This window comes from Eucyclogobius newberryi, unplaced genomic scaffold, assembly GCF_026437365.1.
Source record: "Eucyclogobius newberryi isolate DKJ021-1_F unplaced genomic scaffold, fEucNew1.0.hap1 SCAF_347, whole genome shotgun sequence".
Taxonomy (NCBI): domain Eukaryota; kingdom Metazoa; phylum Chordata; class Actinopteri; order Gobiiformes; family Gobiidae; genus Eucyclogobius; species Eucyclogobius newberryi.
In genome coordinates this window covers 13,804-38,555 of record NW_027315998.1, presented here as the reverse complement: position 1 = coordinate 38,555, position 24,752 = coordinate 13,804, and the positions used below count along the sequence as shown (strand labels likewise).

Below are 24,752 nucleotides of genomic sequence, written 5' to 3'. Positions count from 1 at the left end.
GCATCCCAGTGGGGACCTCCCCCTGGCTGCGGGCAACGCTGCCCCCTCCCCTGTCGCCTAGGACACCAGCAGCACTGGCAGCCCCCACTGCATCCACCGTCACCTGACTACCAGACACCTTCTTGACCGCATCCGCGTAGGATATGCCTTGAGAGGCTCTAACTTTTTGCACCTCCGCAGCCCTCTTGCTGAACACGCATCCCCCGTAGGCAGAGCTATGCTCTCCCCCACAGTTACAGCACTTGAGTTTTGCTCCGTCGTCACACTTCCCATACTCGTGGTCTCCTGCACATTTACCACACTTCTGCTTCCCTCTACAGACCGCTGCAATATGCCCAAAGCGCTGGCACTTGAAGCAACGCAGGGGCGGCAGAACATATGGGCGTACGCCATAGCGCATGTACCCAACGCACACCACACGAGGCAGGATCCCACCTTCAAATCTAATCATTATCGACAGGCTGTCACACCTTACCCCATCCCGGGTCATCTTCAACCGCCTAGCATCCACCACCTTAGCTCCAGTCAAATTCTCCTTTATGTCATCCACAGATGTCGTCGTAGGGACGCCTACTATAACTCCCCTGACCGTGCCTCTTACAGCATCAGACACAAGAATGTCCTTCCCACCCAGACACTTAGCTTCAATCGCCTTCCTTTGCTGAGCCACGTCCTTGCACACAACCAGCAGCGAGCCATCCCTAAGGACACTCGCATGCTTGACCACTCCCACAGCTACAGTCAGGCTCCTTGTCAACGCCATCGGATCCCACCCCTTAAAGGACGCATTATCCTGCGCGAGCTTTATGAACACCTTACACTCTGAACTCACATCCCCGACATCTGCAACCCCCCCGCCCTGCTCCTCACTGAGAGAGCCCTCCATAGACGAGCAAGAAGACGCCCTACGCTGCACAGGATCAGTGGCTCCAGGGGAGTCCTCCCCGCTGTTCATATCGTCACCGACCAGGTCACGCTTCCTCTTCTTCTTCCCCGTCATACGGACCGAGGCGTTCCTCTATGTTGCCGTAATATCCAAACTGTTGTCGTTGTAGTTTTTTATGGCAGTTGGCATCCAAGTGCACGAGGTATTGTTCGTTGTTGTGTTGTTGTTGTTGTTGTTGTTGTTGTTGTTGTTCTATGGCGATCTGCATCCAATTGTTGCATTACCGCCAGAGTTTATTACCGCTAGTTTCTTCTTCTTCTTCTTTGGTGTTTTATGGCGGTTGGTATCCAATTCTTCTTTTGTGCTTCCGCTGTACTTCTTCTCCTTCTTCTTCTTTGGAGTTGGTGCTTCCGCCGTACATCTTACGCTTTATTCTATGAGCTTTATTCTTTAGACCTCATTCTGGCAGTTAAAGTGGAAAGAATAAAGTCGAAAGTATGAAGAATGAAGTCTAAAGAATAGACGTACAGCTACAGTGGGTGGCGGTAATGTAACACTTGGATACCAGCCGCCATAAAACACCATAGAAGAAGTTTGGCCCTCGCCCAGATGCAGGCGCAGACTCAGCCCCAACCACATGGGGCCCCCAAAGTTCCTCAACCTGGCCAAACTAGCACACTGGTTACTACAACCACCACTACCACCACAGTAGCCAAGACCATAACCAACACAAGACCAACGCCTAGCAACCTCAAAAAAGATGTTCCTGTAAGTTCTGCACACACTTGACATGCATGTTCTATGTGTTCTTGCTTGGCTTATAGCGTATTCTTTTCTTTTCAGCCCTCCATAAACACTACAAACATTGACACCCTCCTTGTGGCCACTGACCAGAATGAAAGGATTGTAGAACCTCCAGAGAATGTACAGGAAAAGATTGCATTTATTTTCAACAACCTTTCACAGTCGAACATGACCCAAAAGGTGAGCACTAAACATGTGGAAACGGAATTCTGCTCGATAAACACTGAAGTGACTTATTTCAATTCTGCGCATTTCAGGTTGAGGAGTTAAAGGAGACGGTAAAGGAAGAGGTTATGCCCTGGGTTTCACAGTATCTGGTGATGAAGCGGGTCAGTATTGAGCCCAATTTTCACAGCCTTTACTCAAACTTTCTTGACACACTGAAGAACCCAGAGTTTGTGAAGATGGTTCTTACTGAAACCTATCGGAATATAAAGGTAAAGATCGCCATTTCTGTAATTCGTCTTATAAAACATGCAATGCCATACATCATCACTTTTTCTATTTTTGTCAGGTTCTTTTGACTTCTGATAAGGCAGCGGCCAATTTTTCAGACCGCTCACTGCTCAAGAACTTGGGTCACTGGCTAGGAATGAATACGTTGGCCAAAAACAAACCCATACTCTATACTGTAAGTAGTTTTTTTTGTCTTTTCCCCCCTGTTGTTTCCACCCTTGAAATATTCCTTCCACTCCAGGATTTGGAACTAAAATCTCTTCTACTGGAAGCCTATGTGAAAGGCCAACAGGAGTTGCTTTATGTGGTTCCATTTGTGGCTAAAGTTTTGGAATCCAGTCTTAGAAGTATGGTAAGCAGGATGAATACATTTTAATACTACGAAACGTCTGAGGAATAAAGTCTGGCGGTAATGCAACACTCGGATGCCAACCGCCATAAAACAACAACAACAACAACTATTCTAGTCACAAAGACATATCATGACCTCATGGGCTTTGTAACACCAAAGCAATGGAAGGAGTTCTTTTACGGACTACGACAGTCTGAGGACTACGAAAAGTCTGAGGAATAAAGTCTGGCGGTAATGCAACAATTGGATGCCAACCGCCATAAAACAACAACAACAACAACAACTAAGTAAAAGCACCATCTAAATGTCAAGTGTAAATGTTTGTGTATTGTAGGTTTTTAGGCCCCAAAATCCCTGGACCATGGCCATCATGAATGTGCTTGCTGAGCTGCACCAGGAACATGATCACACGGTTGGTTTATTTTAGAAATGTTTTCATGTTTCGCGTTGATTTGTCAGCACTTTTTTCCCTCTCATCTGCAGCTAAACCTCAAATTTGAAATTGAAGTTCTGTGTAAGAATCTGTCATTAGACATCAATGATCTAAAGCCAGGAAACTTGCTGAAAGAAAAAGACAAACTAAAGAATTTGGAGGAACAACTTTTTGCACCAAAGAAGGAGGCAAAACCTCCAGAGGAGCTGCTCCCTGTATCAAGCACAGGTGAGTCAACTAGAATGTTTTTATTGGTAAAAACTAGTAAACTAGTCCTAATAATTGTATCAAATTTTGTGATCCACAGGGGACTTTGTTCCATTTGCGCCACCCTCAACCCCAGCTGCCACCACCACACCCTGCACAACCACGGGGCCTCCAACACCGCAGTTCAGTTACCATGACATCAATGTGTATGCTTTGGCTGGCTTGTCCCCACACATAAACATAAATGCCAATGTAAGTGGAATACCTCCTAATATGTTAATGCATGGCATTAAAGTATTGATGTATTTATTGTTGTTATACATGTCCAGATTCCCCTCTTACAAGCCCACCCTCAGCTCAAGCAGTGTGTTCGTCAGTCAGTCGAACGCGCTGTCCAGGAGTTGGTTCATCCCGTGGTTGATAGGTCCATCAAAATAGCCATGACAACCTGTGAGCAGATCATCAGGAAGGATTTTGCCTTGGATTCTGAGGAGTCCCGCATGCGTGTAGCCGCTCACCACATGATGAGAAACCTGACTGCAGGCATGGCCATGATAACCTGCCGTGAGCCTTTGCTCATGAGCATTGCAACCAACCTAAAGAACAACTTTGCTGCTGGACTCAGGGCAAGTAGAAAAAAATCTGCAAAAAGCAGGACTACACTAAAGACTGCTACTTATCATTAAGTCTCTATTTTTCAGGCACCAACCCCTCAACAGAGAGAAATGATGGAAGAAGCTGCTGCAAGGATTGCTCAGGACAACTGTGAACTAGCATGTTGCTTCATTCAAAAAACCGCTGTGGAAAAAGCTGGCCCTGAGATGGACAAGAGACTAGCCACGGTAGGAAATAAATGAAAACATCACTTCTTGAACGTAGAATTGCATCCAAACTTTTTACTTGTACCCAAACATTTCTACGGTTGTAAGCAACGCTAACATTTGTGGCGGCTTTTCAGGAGTTTGAGCTAAGGAAACATGCGCGCCAAGAAGGGCGGCGCTACTGTGATCCTGTTGTTTTAACCTACCAGGCTGAACGCATGCCTGAACAGATCAGACTCAAGGTAGTTAGTTATCACACCATTATTTCATCGTGATTGCAAGTAATTTGATAAATAAACAGAACTTTGTCTTATGTAGGTTGGTGGAGTGGATCCCAAACAACTGGCTGTTTATGAAGAGTTTGCCAGGAATGTTCCAGGTTTCTTACCCAGTAATGATCTCTCTCAGCCCACTGGCTTCTTGGCTCAGCCAATGAAGGTTTGTGTTTAATTATTCTAGTTCATACTCTACATAGGGGATATTCCTTTCTAAGCAAGATTTTTTTCCAACAAACTGGGCTTTCAAATGCCTAATTCAATTACACCAAGTGTCTAATCAGAATTGGCACTGTTTTGGGGTGTTCATGGTTTAAGCAGTATTAACCCACTCAAAGTTGTATTTAGAGTGATTCATGCAGTCATCTTTATTCTACTGCATTCCTCTCCAAAAATGCCTCCCATTTCCCCTACACTCTATATACTTCATTCTCAGATCTTTAAATGGTGACACACATAGGAGCAGGATATATTTTTTAAGATTCTTATGTAAATTTGAGAACAATATGTTACACAAATACTTTTAAAAAAACACAATTTTGTTGGTGTGAATCTAAAAAAAATCTTTCAATTTAACAATCTCCAATAAGCACTATTAGTGATGCTGATATATTCACCTTAGTATGTATCCTCTAATCATTTCACTCAAAAGCGTGCCTCATGCACTAGTTTCCTCCATCAAACCAAAACATGCACAGAATCCTCCAGCTCTTCTATTCTAAGCTGGATTTTGGGATAAGCCTGGACTTGTTAAGCGACGAATAGAATACCTCCATAGTATTTGCATCGCTGTACCTTTTATACTGCATTATAAAGTTTGTGTGTTTTTTGTTTTTTTCAGCAACAGGCATGGGCTACAGACGATGTTGCTCAAATCTATGATAAGTGCATGGCAGATTTGGAGCAGCATCTTCATGCCATCCCTCCAGCACTCGCTATGAACCCATTAACTCAGGCACTGCGCAGCTTGCTTGAGGCTGTAGCGTTGGCAAGAAACTCAAGAGATGGCATTGCTGCACTTGGCCTCCTTCAGAAGGTATACCTTTGACTTTTTCTGTAAAGATCATAAACAATTTATCATGTGAAGCATTGGGACTTATCCAATTCCATGCTGCAGGCTGTGGAGGGACTTTTAGACGCTACCAGTGGTGCAGACGCTGATTTATTGCTGCGCTACAGAGAGTGCCACCTGCTCGTGCTTAAGGCCCTGCAGGACGGACGTGCTTATGGACCACAGTGGTGCAACAAGCAGATCACCAGGTAACAAAGGCTCAGTGCTTTATGCCACTCCCTTATATGAAGCCTTTAAACCTGTCTGGCTTCTGTTCACAGGTGTCTTATTGAATGCAGAGATGAGTACAAGTACAATGTAGAAGCAGTTGAACTTCTGATAAGAAACCATCTTGTGAATATGCAACAGTATGACTTACATCTGGCACAGGTGCCATCTCTTTTTCATCTATCACCCTTTTTCCTTTGTTGTTTATCACCAAATATTGACAAATGCCCCTTTTTCAGTCAATGGAGAATGGAATGCACTACATGGCAGTTGCTTTTGCAATGCAGTTGGTGAAGCTGCTGCTGGTAGATGAACGTAGTGTGAGCCATGTCACAGAGGCTGACCTCTTCCACACCATCGAGTCTTTAATGAGGATTTGTGCGCACTCACGGGCCAATGCACCTGAAGGGTAAAGAGTGACTTTTTTGGGGGGTTTAGCAAACGTCTTATCTATTATAATCATATTTTCTTTGTCAGACTTCCACAGCTGATGGATGTCGTTCGATCTAACTATGAAGCAATGATTGATCGAGCCCACGGTGGACCAAACTTCATGATGCACTCTGGGATTTCCCAGGCTTCAGAGTACGATGATCCCCCAGGCCTGAGGGAGAAAGCAGAGTACCTACTGAGAGAGTGGGTTAATTTGTACCACTCAGCTGCTGCTGGGCGGGACAGTACCAAAGCCTTTTCTGCATTTGTTGGCCAGGTAGCTAATCTAACCCTTTTTTATTTATTTATTATTTTTTTTTAATAGAAGCTGAATAGTGAAAACTTTAGTAAGCATTTGTCTTTTTACAGATGCACCAGCAGGGTATCCTGAAGACTGATGACTTGATCACAAGGTTCTTCCGGCTGTGTACCGAAATGTGTGTTGAGATAAGCTACCGGGCACAGGCTGAACAGCAGCACAACCCAGCAGCCAGTGCAGCAATCATCCGTGCAAAGTGTTACCATAACCTGGATGCATTTGTGCGGCTCATAGCTCTTCTGGTCAAACACTCTGGAGAAGCAACAAACACCGTTACTAAAATCAAACTCCTCAACAAGGTATGGAAATGGAATTAAAGGGTAACTGGGAAAAAGACATGCACTAACTGCTTATTATGTCTCCAGGTGCTAGGAATTGTCGTTGGAGTGTTGATCCAGGACCATGATGTGCGTCAGACTGAATTCCAGCAGCTGCCATACCACCGCATTTTCATCATGCTGCTGCTGGAGCTCAATGCTCCTGAACATGTGTTAGAGACCATCAACTTTCAAACACTGACTGCCTTCTGGTAAGTATTCTTTGGCGTCTGCTGGGCTACTGTGTTAGATTTCCACTAATGTTCACTGTTCTTTGCAGCAATACTTTCCACATCTTGAGACCTACCAAAGCTCCAGGCTTTGTGTATGCCTGGCTGGAACTCATCTCCCATCGCATTTTTATTGCACGGATGCTTGCGCATACACCACAGCAGAAGGTATGTCAAACTGTGCAATGCATCGCTCTCCTCAGCTCATTTTAACATTTGCTTTGTGTGTGTTGCAGGGCTGGCCGATGTATGCACAGTTGCTGATTGATCTCTTCAAGTATTTGGCCCCATTCTTGAGAAATGTTGAGCTCAACAAACCTATGCAAATCCTGTACAAGGTGTGTTGGGCTTTAAAGACACTGGTGCTCTAATAGCATTCAGCGCTATTGTTCAAATCATGATGATGTACAATTGTCTTGTTTAGGGAACCCTTCGAGTCCTTCTGGTCCTGCTGCATGACTTCCCAGAGTTTCTGTGCGACTACCATTATGGCTTCTGTGATGTCATCCCACCCAACTGCATTCAACTCCGCAACCTCATACTCAGTGCCTTTCCACGCAACATGAGGCTCCCTGATCCTTTCACACCCAATCTCAAGGTCAGTACACACTCTTCAGATCGCCCTTTTTTGGTCTAGTAAGAAGTAAACTAAACTGTACTTTTCTGTGGCAGGTGGATATGCTGAGTGAGATCAATATTGCTCCTCGAATCCTCACCAACTTCACAGGCGTCATGCCTTCGCAGTTCAAGAAGGATTTGGATTCGTATTTGAAAACACGCTCACCAGTCACTTTCTTGTCTGAGCTGCGCAGCAACCTGCAGGTTAGTTAAGTTGTTTACATCCACCCGCCCGCCATCATCACTTTTATTTTTGTGGTCAATACCAGCAAGTTATACATCATTTTAAACTTTTATTTTCTCAACAAAACGAATGTCATTGATTTACAGTGAATAATATGCCCCAATAAGCAATTGCCAATAGTTTGTGAGAAAGTCTCAACTTTTACAAACGCATGTCCTACCTGTTTGCTGTTTATGACGGACAAATCGGCTTTCAATCTGTACATTCTTGTACTCAGTCTGTCCAAAGAATCTATGGTGACTCGATCGATGCTCCCGTGAGGCCGTCATGTGCAAAGAAAGGACCCACGTTAACAAAGCTCTGTACCGCATTCAAAATTAGTTTAATACAGAAATGGCAGTGTCAAATACAGGACAGAAGAACAGCCCCAGGTCTCCAGATGATCAGAAGAACCCCGTTTCTTTCTCGTGGTCGCTCTTTACAGTATCCTTGCACAAAGCCCTCTATATCATATCTTGACAGCTATGATATCACATATGGAACATTTTCAACCAATGGACGTGCAGATGTAAAGAATATCCATATTTGGGTAGAATGAGGACCGAAAAGCCCTCCTCTGTAGAAACGGAGACATCCAAGAATCAACGGAGACTGGTACCTGCAGCTCTGGGAAGGTACATCCTGTTTAGATACACACATTCCCAAAACCAGCCTCAGAATGAGGCCTAACCTTGCATGGGCCTAACTTTAATACACTTCAAATCCATAGAAAAACAATATCCACTTGTATTTTTCCTGAAGCTATCCGATTTCGAGATATTGTCAAGTAAACAAAGTTTTCTTCTGTGAAAATATTCACGATAAACGCTCGTCCGGCGCATTTCTCTATCCATAACAAATGACCTGTTTGACTTATAAGATGGTGTTTGGCATCGATCTTTTCTTCAGACTGTTAGCTACAGAATGAGACCATCCACGAATTGTTCTGTCCACGGGATTGTTTTTTACAGCCTCCGCAAAAAAAAAATGTGCCGCTTCCGACGCATGCGGTTTCTCTGTTGACATCGAGATAGCGCTAGCATGCGGGGACGTAGAAGACTATGATTGACATAGTATTCTAGCCAATAAGCATAGCTTTCGAACGCTGGGTGGGACTTAGGGCTTCTTCACACAGAATCGTCTCTATTCAGATGCGTAAAGACAGTCAAGAGCCTAGATTTTTCAGCAGGAGGCGACTAGATTTTACAGATCATGTTTTCTGATTTTATTAGCCTTTTGAACGCGCTTTTTGTTAGATATATGTATTATTATACCAATACAAAAATAAAATAAAAATATTATTATAATTTTTTTTTACCTCTATATGGGAAATTCATGAGTAAACTCATATTTACACATTTTCACATACATTGTTTTTAGCAGTTACAATAGGTATTAGTGGCCTACAAACCCTCAAAATGTATGTTTTATGATCATAGAGGAGCTAAAATTGTAATAAAACAGTTTGGCATATGTTGGCACATATTTGGATCACTTGTTCCGAATATACTTTTTGATACAAAAAGGTCAACAGCACCAAAATGCCTGTTCCTAGAGATCTGAAACTTTACACAGTTGTTGTCAACAAGATAAACAGCATGTACAGTGAACAGCATAAGCACACAATGATGTATGTCTTTGGTTAATGAATTGGTGAAGTTCCACTCTAAGCTGGGGAGGGAGAGGCATGCTACGAGTGACAAACAAACAAGATTAAAGCAAACAAATCCATTTCCATAACAGGAAACACCCAACAACAAGTGCCACCATCACCAATAACTATAAATAAAAATCACCCACAAAAGTGAGCCCCAATCCTCCCCAGCAACCTCAGGACCTGCACCAATTACAGGACTATTAAATACAGACTAAAAAGTTTTAAAATAAGCTATAGAAAATGGCAACCAGCACTGAGCCTTTAAAAACACTGGACTGTTAAGACCCAGACACCGCCATGTGCTCAGGCCTGCTCAGGAAGAGGAAGCGAAACTGTTGACCTCTGACCTTTATAGTCACATGACAGAGTTAGCTTGCCCTGCCACATTTATGGATCCAGTTGATGGATATATTTTCCTCACGCATCTAAAAAAAACGTGCAGTAACAGTAAGAAGCAAGAAGGTCATGGGTTCGACTCCCGGGGCCAGAGCCAGGGATGGGCCTGGGCCTTGGAAATGTAACCCTTATTTCTTGTGGCTCACCAGTCTCTGAGGCAGTGGGTATTGCGGGTTACAGTTGAGTTTATAATGTTGTGGGTTTTCTGTTATTTTCCTATGCTAAAATAGACCAACACGGCAGGACAGTGTTTGAGCAGCCGTCTCTTTTTTTCACGTGCTTTCAACTCAATTGACTTCCTGTGCGTCAACAAAAAGGGTTGTACTGAAACAATATACAGCATTAATGTTCCCAAAATAAAATAAGTGCAACACACTATGATCAAATATAAATTCCCCAAGTAAATCAAACAGAAATTAATGTTAAATAAAATCATATGTTACAGAAACATAGACGCTTTACCTTGTAGGGATAATGAAGTATCCCTTGCTTTTTATTTTCCAGGTGTCCAATGAGCCGGGAAACCGCTACAACATCCAGTTGATCAATGCGTTGGTGTTGTATGTGGGCACTCACATCCACAACAACCTCACAGCCTCCATGAGCAACATCACTCACTCTGCACACATGGACATCTTTCAGAACCTGGCTGTGGACCTGGATACAGAGGGTGAGATGGCATCATTTGCACATCCATCCATCCATCCATCTTCTACCGCTTTATCCGGGGCCGGGTCGCGGGGGCAGCAGTCTAACCAGGGACTCCCTGACTTCCCTCTCCCCAGACACTTCCTCCAACTCCTCCGGGGGGATCCAGAGGCGTTCCCAGGCCAGCCGAGAGACAGTCTCTCCAGCGTGTCCTGGGTCTTCCCAGGGGCCTCTTCCCGGTGGGACATGGCCGGAACACCTCCCCAGGGAGGTGCCCAAGAGGCATCCGGAACAGATGCCCGAGCCACCTCACCACGTGGAGGAGCGGCTCTACTCCGAGCTCCCCCCGTGTGGCCGAGCTCCTCACCCTATCTCTAAGGGAGCACCCAGCCACCCGGCGGAGGAAACAAATTTTTTGTACCCGAGATCTTGTCCTTTCGGTCAATACCCAAAGCTCATGACCATAGGTGAGAGTAGGAACGTAGACCGACCGGTAAATCAAGAGCTTTGCCTTTCGACTCCTTCTTTACCACAACAGTCCGATCGATCCGCTTGTCAATCTCATGCTCCATCCTTCCCCCACTCACTCGTGAACAAGGCCCCAAGATACTTGAACTCCTCCACTTGGGGCAAGGACTCCCCACCCACCTGGAGAGGGCAAGCCACCTTTTTCCGGTTGAGAACCATGGCCTCGGATTTGGAGGTGCTGATTCTCATCCCAGCCGCTTCACACTCGGCTGCAAACCGTCCCAGTGCATGTTGCAGGTCCGGGTTTGATGGAGCCATCAGGACAACATCGTCTGCAAACAGCAGAGATGAGATCCTGTGGTCCCCAAACCGGACCCCTCCGACCCCTGACCACACCCTCTGACCCCTGACTGTGCCTAGAAATTCTGTCCATAAAAACTATGAACAGAACCGGTGACAAAGGGCAGCCCTGGCGGAGTCCAACATGCACTGGGAACAGGTCTGACTTACTGGAGTGAACACAGCTCCTGCTCCGGTCATACGGGAACCAGACAGCCCTGAGCAAAGGGCTCCAGACCCCGTACTCCCGGAGCACCAAAGGCCACTCCGAGGGACACGGTCGAAACCTTTCTCCAGATCCACAAAGCAGATGTGGACTGTGCAAACTCCCATGAACCCTGGAGCACCCGATGGAGAGTATAGAGCTGGTCCAGTGTTCCACGACCGGGACGAAAACCACTCTGCTCCTCCTGAATCCGAGGTTCGACTATCGGTCTCCTCTCCAGTACCTGGAATAGACCTTACCGGGGAGGCCTGGCTCCAGGATGGGGCCCCGGTGACGCCGATCCGGGCGACGTAAACGGCCTTGTTCTTGTTGTCATCATAAAGGGCTTCTGAACCGATCTTTGTCTGACCCGTCACCTAGGACCTATTTGCCTTGGGAGACCCTACCTTGGGCTTGAAGCCCCCGACAACATAGCTCCTGGGATCATTCGGGCGCTCAAACCCCTCCACCACGTTAAGTGTCGGTTCAAGGAGAGGGTCATTTTCACAATAAAACAATTTAAACAAATCCCATCTTTTACATATAATTGTAGTTTGGATTGTTAGTAAAACACCACCTTTTAACCAGAACCTTTCTCTTTTTTGCAGGCCGATACTTGTTCCTGAATGCAATTGCTAATCAGCTGCGCTACCCCAACAGCCACACTCACTATTTCAGCTGCACCATGCTTTATCTCTTCGCTGAAGCAAATACCGAAGCAATTCAGGAGCAAATTACCAGGTGCGACACTCTTTCGCGCTTTGTTGGTATAAAAAGCATTTGTTGAACAATGTGATTTTGTTCCTAGGGTTCTGCTTGAGAGGCTGATTGTGAACAGACCCCATCCATGGGGTCTTCTCATCACCTTCATTGAACTGATCAAGAACCCTGCCTTCAAGTTCTGGAGCCACGACTTTGTGCACTGTGCCCCTGAGATTGAAAAGTATGTGCTTCAACCGCACAAAGATTATTGACTGAAATAAATGAACATCTCCTAAAACACTGTCTGGATCTTTCAGGCTGTTCCAGTCAGTAGCCCAGTGCTGCATGGGACAGAAGCAGGCTCAGCAAGTGATGGAGGGAACTGGTGCCAGCTAGCCTTCGCCCCAGCCCGACTGTAGCCCTCGGGAGAGATGCAGCAGCCTTGGCCTATTCCTTACCACACACGTACACACCTGCCTCTTTACTGTTGGCATTGGATAAACTGCTCACCAGTCATTCAAACGGGGATGAGAGGACTACTGCGTGCCGATCTGAAGTTTTTTGTTTTGTTTTTTTTCCTCGTGTATTCTGGGGCTGCTTGACATGTAGCACATTTGGACATGGTGTTTAATATACTTTTGATGCTTTGATGTAAATATTGGAAAAAGGGAGAACTGGAGAGTAGATCTGTGGAGACCATTAAACACGTTGACTACATGCAACCTGACATTCACTACCAAAGTCCTTGGTTTGCTCCCCTCCCACAAAGATCTTCTGACTTTTTGTTTGCATTCAGAGGCTGAACAGTAGATGATTGAAGTTTAAAAAGCTGCCTGCTACTTTTTATTTAAATCTTTTTTTTTATCCCTGATTGAAACAGGAAGATGTGCTAGTCTCCTAAGAGGGTGGGGACTATTCCAGGTGTGTCATGTGTCGGTGAAGCATTTACTGCTGGGATGGCCTTTGAAAACGGCTCTAACCGTCTCTTCCCTGGCATTGTAAAATTGTGCAAAAGTTTGTGCAAAATGGTGGCATCATATCTTGACCAATACAGCCCATTTTGTAACATTTTGAATGTTTTGTAAATGTATTGGTCCATGTGTTGTATTTTGTAGTCCTTTCTAGTTTGCCTTTAGTTCTTGCTACTTAAAGGCGCAATGGATGATTTTTCTCGAGTCTTATTTCCTCGTGGCGTGGACGCACCTACCGCTCACCTGCAGCCTCGTGCAGCTCGTCCCCAGCAGGGCAGCACGTTTCCGCGTGTTCAAGCGCATGGATCTATCATAATATAGTTCCCTCAGTGTACGGGACAAAATGAGGACGGAGAAACACAGTTCGAGCTGACTCAGAAGAGACTGAAATCTACGGGAGACGAGAGATGAGATGCGATCCGTCGCGCTAATAAACAAACGCACGTGTGTGTTGTATCAGTCCGCACTGGGTAGTGCGCATGCGCACTTCTGTCTCAGTTCTCAAATCGCCGATTGTCCATAACGCCTTTAATTGCAGTATGCGTACATACAGGAAATAAAGCAATCAAACTGCATTGTGTTTTGCAGTAACTCTTATGACTCATCTGGAAGTACAAGTGTAATGCAATTCAGTTCATTTTGATGAATAAGTGTTAACGTTTAAAAACTATCACAACTGAACTTGTGACGCCAGAGTCTTAAAGGTGCCATAACATGCTTTTTTTCACGTTTCGTAGTCTATCCTAAGTGTATAATTGATAATAATAAGGGTTGTGCAACACCCTTAACATAATAGTTAAGAAATATCACCCAGACCTTGGACCCCCTCACCAACCCGGAAATGCAGACGGCTTGGTTTGATATTCGCCCCCACCCTTGCGAAGAGCGATCTGGCTCCCCCGCCCAACCCGTGATGTAGTCTCAGAGCGCGTGTGCCCCGCCCACCCGTGACGTAGCCCCACAGCTGTCTGCTCCGCGCTGCGCCGCTCCTGCCGCACAAGTGAGTGAGAAACGATAGAACTTCAGATCAACATTACTTTGAGACTAAATAAATCTGGTGTTTATTCTACAGCGTGCGCAGAACAGATATATCTATATATATATGATGATATATGATAGATGATGACGCGTGCCTGTGGGTATGACGCGGTCTTGTAGACACCCCCCGTCAGTTTGGAGATTGGAGGAAAGGAGACAGTCTGTAATATAGCTAAACACTGCGGGAATCAATCAAAAAAACACTCTGGGTACATATATGAAGCACAAATAGCAATGTAAGAAGGTTAAAAGCTCTGAAAAGTCGATTTTGCATGTTATGGGACCATTAACCTGCAGATGGAAGCCATGTCTCATGTTTCGCTCAGAATCTCCAGAATTCCCCCCGAGCTGCACGTTTTCCTCATTCCTGGGGCCACAGTTAGAATATGGAATTTACTTTTGTGCGTAGAACTATTATGTAGTTTATGATATGCTGAGGAGTACATTGTTGTTGCATTGGTTTTACAAATGTTTTATTTTTTAACAAAACTATTGCATTACACTGGAATGACACACTTGGCTGTGTTTATCCTCATGATTTATAACTCTTGACTTGCAGTTGAATTATTTGAATGTGGTAAAGTTTGAATATTATAAGCTACAGACGTAACAGCCGAACGTGGAACCTGAGGTCTTTAATGTCCTGTGTGGCAGACTGAACTAGTTAAGGATGGTTGTCTTGTCATTGATCATTTTACACATGTATGAATAATACAATTTCAGGTGCAAGTTTTTAAAATGTCATAAATGCAGGTATTTTAGTTGGGTATGAAAAGATAAAATATACTGAAAGATGGTAATAACAGTAACAAAAACGTACATGTGCCAGGTAAACTTTGACCATATGTAATTTTATTTGGATTTGTAGGTAGTTGGTGATTTACCGTGCTTCCAATCAGTTGGTGAGTTTACCGGTTTTCTGGTAAAATATACCTTTGGCCAGCATTGAAACCTTCCAATGGGGTGCTTTGCTGCTGGTGCTGTGGTTAATAGCATTACCATTAAATGTTTACATTAGAGGCGTGACTATAGGTCCTCCCATGTGGCGGTTTATGGCAGCCCATCTTTCTTTAGTTTGGAATTGTGAATATTTGTGTTAAACCATTAACAATATTACAGAAGGCTAATGGCATTTTACATCAAAATAATAGTTTTCGTCAGCCAAAGATGGGAAACCAAAGTTACATGGCCAGTGTTTCCAAACCTGGGGTAAAGGGCAATCTTCGGGTCGAGCACTTAATAGTATTTGAATACAACATGTTCTCTGGGGCATGTGGTACTTAAAGGTTGAGAATCATTCAATCCAAAGGCTGCTTTCACTACAGAGTATTGCATTGACTCAGTTTTGGAAGGCCAAAATTTGTGTTTTATGTTTTGTAAATATAAATGAATTGCAAACAAAAGAGATTGAGTTGTTACAGAGCCATGAGGTGAAAATATATATATATATTCGTTTTATTCATTTGAAATACTGTATTTTCAACATTCCAAACAGTAGCATGAGACCCATGTTTGAGCTTATTTTTGTGCAAGAAACAAAAGACATTTTATCGTTATAGTGGCAAAAAAGGTTTTTTAAAAAAATAGAGGCGTTTTTGACAATGTTAATTTATCATTTGGTTAGTTCCAAGAGGTTATACAGAATGCTCTTCTGTCCGTATCGCACATGTAAAGCCCTCTGCCGCCTGCTGCTCAACTTTGCAAAGGCTTCTTTGTCCTCCATCAACATCTTATCAGGGTCCTCTTTTCTCCCCACCACCCCATTGCTCTCTGTAAAACAGCATAATGTCAGTCTGGTTGCTCCATGAATAAGCTTTTTCCATACGGTCTTTAACTTCTGTAGTCCCTCATTAGAAAAAGCCAAAGAAATCTCATCTTCATCGTCATCGTCATCTTCCCATCCTTCATTTTCTTTAAAATCCAAGAACTCCTCTTGTGACATGCAAAACACCTGAGGACACAGCTAGAGTAAGTGTTTCTTCAGACACAATGTGCCAACTTATCAAACCAGATCAGTTCTCACCTTCAAAATGGTATTAAGTGTGGCGTCTGTGAGACATCCCTGGTTTCCAAATATGATGACATCATTCCTTTCCATTTGATTCAGCATTCTCCACTTCTCATCCAAAAGTGATGGCTCAAAATCAAATTTAATATCTGGACAATTTAAGTAGAACTTTTAACAGTTTGCTTAAAACATCAGGGGGGCAATGCCATGACAATTGCTTTTCTTTTTCACCTTTTGCAGCTGTGTAGAAGTTTCTGACAGTGATGTCCACAGTGTCATTGCTGTTGCTTGGAAAAGGCTCTGTGAATCCATACATGTGCAGTAGTTGCCAGTTTGCCATCTGCCCATACGTGTTAAAAACCTCTTCACCTTTACAAATGGGTCGTACGCAAACCATCTTTAAACTCCCCTGGAAAAAGAGTGCAACAAAGGGCCTGTAGCAAAGGAATAACTTTGTGATGTAATGTGAAGATGTGAGGAGGGATTTCTTACTGGTGTGAATTCCAGATTCGCATTGTGCTTTGCCACGTGATTTAACATATCAGCCATAGGTACCATCATGGGAGGATTTGGAGTTTTATCTTCTTCATCATCTTCGTCGTCATCTTCTTCATTGGGTTCTTGGAAACTACAATGAGCAAGCAGAGTAATAAACAAGATACAACCTGAAGTCCAAATGGGTGTTTATGCCTCTAACCTGTATGCCATGACAAAGGCCACCAGATTTGTGTAGCGGTCAACGGTGTGTACGTCAGGGGCCCAGTATTGAGAGTATTTTGTGATCAACGGGAGAACAACATTTGAATATTCTTTATGAATTTTATCTAAATCCATGTTCACAGCTTCAGGGATTCCTGTTCCCTTTAAGAGTGTATCCCTCTCCTCTTTGGACCTGCCAAAAGCAAAAACATAAAAAATGTATTAGAAAGCAGGGCTGGACAAAAAAACTACATCATCTTATCATCATCATACTCCAAAGGCCTGACGTGCCATCTGTGATTGACTCAATTAAACAGCCCTGTTAGAAAGTGTTTTTTTTTCTTCTGAGAACTGAAAAACGTGCAGAAACAGCAGCCTACCAAAACATGGGGTGATCCAGTTTTCTAAAGTCATTCCACAGAGAGAGGTACGGGCTCCAATACGACTGTGACGAAGTACACTCGTGCAGCAAAGCCAGAAGCAGAGGGACCCAGCTCGAGGCACTTTCCAAGCTATTTTTTTCTGGAATTAAAAAATAAAAGACAAAATTAAGACTCCTACCACATTTCCTTATGTCTAAAGTCTTCGGTAAAACTACCTTTGTCCAGCACACCAGAGACCTTTGATGACCCCCGGTGAAGAATAGCTTCTCTGGGCACGGTAAACAACACCTCTCCCTCCTCAATGTCTTCTTTGGCCAGCATCCCATACTCGGCCACAGTGCCCTTGTGGCACACACAAACCTGAAGAGGAAATGAACCAAAGACTGGACTCAGAAAGATCAAATGCAGCGGCTTCAGAGCTGAAATGACCGTTACCTTCTCACTGAGCTTCAAACCACTCTGGTCACACCATGCGAGAAACCTGTCCAGACTAACTTCTCTGTCTTCAACAACCTGTCAATAACCACACAAAAAAGGTCAAACGAAAATTACTCTAATAATAATAATAGTAATAATAATAATAATCTAGTAAGTAGCAATAATAATAATACAAATATAGACGTAGTTGAAATAAAATAATTCTCAATAACTGGGATAAAACATTATAAGACTAATACAAAACCAATAGTCACCTTGCAAAACTCATAATAATATGAATAATGGAGGATAATGGAGGAATGACAATGTCTATAACATTAAAAAAAACAATATTTGTGTAGAACAAATATACATGTCTTAGCAGAGCCTTAGTTTGTGAATATCATCATGTCATACACGTGCGGCTCACATCTACAACATGGATCCCTCATAAACATTGTCCACTTTCAAACATGTTTTAAAAGTACCTTCGCTCGTTTCGTTTCCGTTGCCATGGTATCATTTATTTCCAATAATAAATTTGTACCAGCCTCGTTGTTTTAGAACATGCGGAACTCCACTTTTTCTTCTTCTGTGGTGCGTTGATCGTGGCGAGGCTGCCCTCTATCGTACGCATCATGAACTGCTCCTGTGGATCTACATTCTATATTCAAAGTATACGATGATTAAGTTATCATTATACTTCCATGCAATTACCCCCCCACGTACCCAGAGGTGGTGCACGTGTGTGGAGCCGTCATTGGGGTGATTAGAGAGCGTGCAGACGGAGCAGCAGCCCTCAACTACAAGTGGTGTTTATCTGTGTCTCTTATTTTGGAAATGTTTTGCGGAAATAGTAGCGGAAATGGTGCTAAGGCTAATGGGTCGCCAACATCGCCAACTTGTCTAAAGCGTCGCGAAATCATCTTGTTTTTCTAAGGTGGTATATTTGCTTTTTATTGGGACAGATTGTTTTAGCTTGTAATCCTGTAAAATGTGCCTGTGTCCCGCTTGTATCTCAGCATAAGCGCTGCATACGGCTGTCCACATCGATTACTTAGCTCATACATGCGTTACTTTATTTGTTAAAATCTAAATATACAGCTTGTTTTGTTGCTTTGGCAAGTGTTGGGAAATTTAAATAGTGGTATGACGGTTTTTGAGGATTCTTTCTGAAATCTCAAGTCAACTAGAATGAGATTAGCCTGGTGAAGAGCTTTAGCGTGCGCTTTATGTTGCTAGGCAACTAGACTCTTGCAGGGGCGTCTAGCAAAAAGCCTGTAATTACATTAGTTAATTGTTTTAAACTCTTTGGAGGAGAATAAGCTAGTGAGATACTATTAGTCTATGAAATAAATGTCAATATTGTTAGTTTTTAGGTTTATAATGCAACATTGCACTTGATTTTCACAGAAGGGTGTTTCTGTGCTGGTTTACCAATTAATGACAATTCTGTTTCTCTCCCTCTCTGTAACTTTTAGAGCAAAAAATCAGACTTAAACATGTTGGTTCCAATCTTTACATTGAAACTCAACCATAAGATAAACCCCCGGATGGTGACAGTTGGTAAATTTGATGGTGTTCACCCATGCCTCACAGCAGCCACACAAGCGGGGAAGGTAAACATGGTATTATTGACATGTAATAGCACCACAGGCCTTTTATTCAGCTCAATGATGATGAGCAATGATGTGTACTTCAAAGGTTTTCATCCATAATCCCCACGCTCGTGGACAGAGAACAGCAGGACATCGCCTGAGCCAGAGCGCACAGGACTCTGACGTGTCTCTTCTTAACATCAACCAGGCAGTTACTTGTTTGACAGCTGGAACTTTGAGCCCTAACACTACAGGAGACACACTGTTGGTTGCCTCCCAAACCAACCTGCTGGCCTACGATGTTCATGATAACGCTGATGTTTTCTACAGAGAGGTACGTACCGAGAAACCGCCTGTAAAGGTTGAGGCTGTTACTAATCATGTTTTGTGTGTGTGGCATTACAAGGTGTCTGATGGAGCCAACTCCATTGTCCTGGGGAAACTTGGCGACATCCCTGCACCTCTTGCTATTATTGGAGGAAACTGTGCCCTGCAAGGTTTTGACTTTGAAGGGAATGACCACTTCTGGACAGTAAGTGCAAATATCTGAGGACATATGATACGTTACATTCGTACATATAGCTTTGTTTAAGGGCCCCTTTGTGTACATTTATGAAGTCTTTTGTCCCAGGTGACTGGAGATAATGTCAGATCTCTTGTTCTTTGTGACTTCACTGGAGATGGAAAAAATGAGGCAAGTTCAGTTTTTGCTGTTACTCCGTTTTCTGATCCTAAATTGAATGTTGCCATTTTTTTTTACCCCTGTAGCTCTTAGTTGGATCTGAGGACTTTGACATAAGAGTTTTTAAAGGAGATGAGCTTGTGGCAGAGATGACTGAAAATGAGGTAAACCATTAGAATTGATTGCTTGTAAGTAGAATATCAAACTAATCAACATTATTTGTGTTTCTTTTCAGACCGTAACATCCCTCTGTCATATGCATGACAGTCGATTTGGCTATGCACTAGCGAATGGCACTGTGGGTGTTTACGATCGCAATTCTCGATACTGGAGGATAAAGGCAAGTCATTATTCCCATATATTGTTTGGTTCACATTTTTTCCTTCAGTAAAACATCTTTCCTCTTTCATTACATTATTTGTAATGTTAAATTATCTGTCTTTAGTCCAAGAATCATGCTATGAGCATCCATGCCTTTGATCTGAATGCTGATGGAGTAGTTGAACTCATAACTGGTTGGTCAAATGGAAAGGTCAGTTTTTTTAACTAACACCACACCGTAGCTGGCATAGACTATTGGAAATTGAATGCCAAAAGTTTTTGTTGTTTATGTAGATTGATGCTCGTAGTGACCGCACTGGTGAGGTCATTTTTAAAGACAACTTTTCCTCCTCTGTGGCTGGAGTGGTGGAGGGAGACTACAGGCTTGATGGGCAGATAGAGCTCATCTGTGCCTCCACAGAAGGAGAAGGTGCGCTGTGTGAAATGTCTAACTACAGATCATTTTACATCCTTAACAGTATGAACTTTACAATATGCTATAGTTCGGGGTTACCTGCCTGCAAGTAACGAACAAAAAGGAAATCTTATGGACTCTAGCACTGAGCAGGATCTCGTTAGAGAGCTCAGCCAGCGAAAACAGAATCTCCTTCTCGAACTTCGAAACTATGAAGAAAATGCCAAGGTATTTCGCCTTATTTTTCTTCCAGACTAATGTCTCTAATAGTACTATATTTATTTATATATTTTAAACATTCATTTCAGCCACAGGAGATTATTCAGCTTTGTAGCGCTAATACAACATGATAAATGATAGACTGTGTTGTTGTTGTTGTTTTTGTTGTTGTTGTTGTTGTTGTTGTTTGTAGGGAGTGTCAGAAGCCAAAAGTGATGTGGGTGTGATTCCAGCCAACACTCAGCTTCAGACGGCTCTGTCAGTGCGACCAGCCTCAGATGCTCAGAGGGCCCATGTGGAGCTCAACATTTCAACACCAAACGGTGGCCCTCAGGATATTAAAAAAGTTCAAACGCACACTTCACCTAACACGTTTGTTTCTCTTCTCTTTGCAGAAACTATTATTCGTGCAGTGCTCATTTTTGCGGAGGGGATATTTGAGGGTGAGAGTCACGTGGTCCATCCCAGTGTCCAAAACCTGTCCGGCTGTGTACGAGTTCCTATTGTCCCGCCAAAGGATATCCCTGTGGATCTTCATATTAAAGCCTTTGTGGGAGGAAAGTCAAGGCAAGATTACGAGTTGAACTTGTACATCTTAACTTGTGATTGTGCTGTATAGTTCTGAGCCTCCACATGCGTCTGTCCTCACAGTTCCCAGTTTCATGTGTTTGAAATCACCCGTCAGCTGCCTCGGTTCTCCATGTACGACCTGACTGACGACCCCTCAGCTGCCTCGCCCTCTGGATGGGTGACCTTTAGTATTAATGACCGGCCACAAAGGGTCTGTGTCAAACCTCTTTTGTAACCTTGTTCTTACTCAAAGCAGAAAATGACTTGTTGTTTGTCCTGTGCAGGTTGTGATGTGGCTGAACCAGAACTTCTTGCTTCCAGAGGGAGTCGACAATCCAGATGTGACATTTCATTCTCTGAGGACTGGAGGAGTGTTGTCCATCAGAAAGGCCAGCAACGGACAGGTACTATATATGATATATATATAATAATATATATACATACCCTACTCCACAGTGTGTGTTCGATTTAAGTCCATTTTTTCATTCTTGCAAGTCACTTATCTTTATCTGAATGTTTGCCTTTTTATGTAGCCAAAAAATACAGTACAGTTCACACTTTTTTTGTTTTCATTTTGGATTTTTTAAACATGCATCTTTATTGTGAGTGGATTTGCAAAATTGACTTAAAGAGCGCGTTATAATTGTTTTCCCTCCTAATTTACCCTCTCAAAGTTGTTTTTAGAGTGTTGATTTGTGCATGATTGAGTCATCTTTATTCTCCTGCAATCAAGACGCCATTGCTCCCGTTTAGATAGATTATAACTACATTTATAAGCTTTTATAGATGTTATGATGTAAATTCTGCTACCTGTCTGCTAGTAGGAATGAAATAAATCTGCTCTCAGCCTATAATGCAGACCAAAGCGTAGCTCTCAAGGCTCTCATTTTGTCCTCAGATCACTTTCAAAACTGAGGACATCGACCTGGCAGGGGACCTGGTCCAGTCACTGGCCTCATTCCTGGGGATAGACGAACTATCAGTAGAAGCGGATTTTCCTGGATACTTTGAGGAGCTACGCACTACTCTCACCGAGGTGAAGTTATTTTATTATGCTAATGTTTTCCTCTCTAACCGTGAAGTTAAATGTATATTTCATCAGGTGGATGAGTTCCACTCGGTCCATCAGAAGTTAACTGCAGATATGGCTGACCACTCGAACTACATCAGGACTATGTTGGTACAAGCAGAAGATTCTCGTCTCATGTGTGACATGTACGTTTTTCATAACATACTTTACTTCATTTGCTGATTGGAAAACACACATTACATTCTTGTTCTTGTAACTTACCAGTTCATTAACAAATATAAATTACTATATGAATTACGACAACTTAATGCTGTAATCTTTTTCTAGGACTTTCATGAAGAAGCGTTACAGAGAGTTGTATGATTTAAACAGAGATCTGATAAATGAATATAAGATCCGCTCCAACAATCACAACGCTCTTCTCTCCTGCCTTAAATCTGTAAATCAAGCCATCCAGCGCGCTGGACGACTGCGAGGTAAAACACTCTGGATGTGTAGTAGCTTCATTGTTTAGGATACATCCTTTATTTGTGTGTGTACATTTTGTATCCTTCAGTGGGAAAACCCAAGAACCAAGTGATATCCGCCTGTCGAGATGCTATCAAGAGCAACAATGTCAACGCTCTGTTTAGGATCATGAAAGCTGGAACTGCGTCCTCCTGAGAACGAAAGTCAAGATGTCAACAATCAGTCACTAACTCGTACAAATCTCACATCTCAAATGTTTGGACAAAGACAGGGGGCACAAACAAGAAATTGCCTTAATTTATTCATATTCTCAGAATATAGAAAGAAGAAAGGTGGAAGTGAAACACAGTCGTGCTAATGAACCTAGTTTAAGCAGCAAAAACTGACACTATTTTGTCAGTTTATAAAACATCTCAGGGTTGTTCTGCAGGTAGTGCAGATACTTTATTAGCTTGGTTGGTTTAGTTGGAGCACTAATTTGTACTTCATGACTTTTTACAGCCCGTCCTATATGTCAGGTCGTTCATACACTTGTGTGAATGTCATAGATAAATGTGTTCCAGCTTGTGCTGCACAGTTGTTCTGAGATGTTTGGAGAGTATAATGCTGTGTCAGCAGCACAGGACTGTTTCATCCAGATGACATGGTGATGTTTAGAGGAAGCACATCTGGACAGTCGGTGTGGAGACCCAGGACAGCTGGGACCAGAGACACTGTCTCTGCACAGATGGGACATGTCTTTAGCCAAAGAATCATGTTCTTAGATAGAATGGAGATAGTATTTGTGGAAAATAAAACAAATAAATGATGTTCTAAGTTTTTAGTTGATGGCTCATTTTGTTAATGTTCTTAGTGTTAAAGTGATTTTTTAGATATTCCACCTCCTCTGCTCTCTATATGCTCTACCTATCACAACACAACTGTGGAAATGTCCTCGCCTTCGTCAGAACGGTCTTGAAGCCAAACCAGATCTGATTTCCAGAGTGATCATCCTCGTGCACTCACACGTGTCATGGGCCCTCTCTGCACATGAGTCATTCATCACAGTCACAGAGCTCTGGACCATGCTCTGGACCATGGTCCATGGTCTGGACCATGGTCTGGACTCCACTATAGACTTCTGCACCAATCAGACTTCTGTTATTCACAAACATATTCAACAACATATGTACTGATGGTTCTTTTGCTGACTATGTCCTTGTATAGTTTAACTTCAAACACGTAATGACTGTTTCACTGACGTCACAGTCTCGTTATTGCTGTGTTGGCATCTGGCGCCTTCTGGCCATGTCACGTGGTCAGTTGGCCAGACTACCACGCCGCGTTCAAGAAACATCAGGAACAGACACTCCACACCTACGGCTTTCTTATTTCAACACAGCTTTAACACAGGTTTGACATACATTCATTAAACACGTAACACATCTCATTACTATGCCTTCATTTAATTGGTTTAACGATTGAACAGGATACTCACACTACAGTTTCACCATTTGAATGAAGTCGTATTCTGTTTTCCATGTTTTCCAGCTGCACTTGAACGCGTCTCCAGCAGCGGCGATTTACTGTGGCACATCCATGGGTCAAACCAGATGGCTTTTCACACAAACTTTCTATCGACTCCTCACTTCTTCTAGTTGCAGAGAGTTGTAGAGAGTTTCATGTATTTTCTTTTTTAAATATACACTTTTTTCTTCTTCTTTGATCAAAGTTTGCGTCGTTGTGACCTAAGACGATGGAGCAGAACGCAGGGCTGCAGTTGGCGGTGTGCTGCTGCTGCACTTCAGAAGTTTTCAGATAAAAACACTCCTAAACACGTCTGGTAAGTTTAGATTAAATGGATTGAGACTAGACAGTGCATAATGT

The 24,752-nt window shown here is 43.1% G+C and overlaps 4 protein-coding genes across 4 annotated transcripts in view; 2 read left to right on the top strand and 2 right to left on the bottom strand.

Moving 5' to 3' along the window:
• The first annotated feature begins 1,483 nt into the window (after positions 1-1,483).
• LOC140375891 (CCR4-NOT transcription complex subunit 1-like) lies at positions 1,484-12,789 on the top strand. The gene is made up of 27 exons (XM_072461936.1): positions 1,484-1,654; positions 1,730-1,870; positions 1,948-2,127; positions 2,205-2,321; positions 2,388-2,498; positions 2,833-2,910; positions 2,982-3,159; positions 3,239-3,390; positions 3,468-3,764; positions 3,840-3,980; positions 4,097-4,201; positions 4,278-4,397; positions 5,076-5,270; positions 5,352-5,494; positions 5,567-5,675; positions 5,753-5,922; positions 5,991-6,222; positions 6,315-6,563; positions 6,630-6,793; positions 6,862-6,979; positions 7,048-7,149; positions 7,236-7,409; positions 7,484-7,633; positions 10,210-10,375; positions 11,974-12,106; positions 12,174-12,308; positions 12,385-12,789. The coding sequence occupies exons 1-27, from the start codon at positions 1,496-1,498 to the stop codon at positions 12,461-12,463; spliced, it is 4,098 nt and encodes a 1,365-aa protein (XP_072318037.1). The 5' UTR covers positions 1,484-1,495; the 3' UTR covers positions 12,464-12,789.
• The window catches only part of LOC140375893 (phagosome assembly factor 1-like), a 35,581-nt gene continuing 13,797 nt past the window's right edge, over positions 2,969-24,752 (bottom strand). Inside the window, exon 17 of the transcript XR_011929800.1 lies at positions 2,969-2,981. The gene's annotated coding sequence lies outside the window, so the exon portion shown is untranslated. The remainder of the gene's footprint in view (positions 2,982-24,752) is intronic.
• On the bottom strand, positions 15,618-18,164 carry LOC140375895 (N-lysine methyltransferase setd6-like). The gene is made up of 9 exons (XM_072461941.1): positions 18,072-18,164; positions 17,602-17,679; positions 17,382-17,526; positions 17,164-17,305; positions 16,782-16,976; positions 16,577-16,712; positions 16,316-16,493; positions 16,100-16,233; positions 15,618-16,027 (listed from the first exon to the last, which is right to left on the bottom strand). Exons 1-9 carry the CDS (start codon positions 18,096-18,098, stop codon positions 15,689-15,691), a joined length of 1,374 nt encoding a protein of 457 aa, XP_072318042.1. The 5' UTR covers positions 18,099-18,164; the 3' UTR covers positions 15,618-15,688.
• Positions 18,409-23,591, top strand: LOC140375894 (BBSome complex member BBS2). Its single transcript, XM_072461940.1, has 19 exons — positions 18,409-18,523; positions 19,065-19,202; positions 19,288-19,515; positions 19,588-19,713; positions 19,813-19,875; positions 19,950-20,027; positions 20,099-20,203; positions 20,309-20,395; positions 20,479-20,614; positions 20,688-20,827; positions 21,012-21,141; positions 21,214-21,397; positions 21,470-21,599; positions 21,673-21,792; positions 22,287-22,424; positions 22,491-22,603; positions 22,746-22,894; positions 22,975-23,366; positions 23,405-23,591. The coding sequence occupies exons 2-18, from the start codon at positions 19,086-19,088 to the stop codon at positions 23,079-23,081; spliced, it is 2,151 nt and encodes a 716-aa protein (XP_072318041.1). The 5' UTR covers positions 18,409-18,523; positions 19,065-19,085; the 3' UTR covers positions 23,082-23,366; positions 23,405-23,591.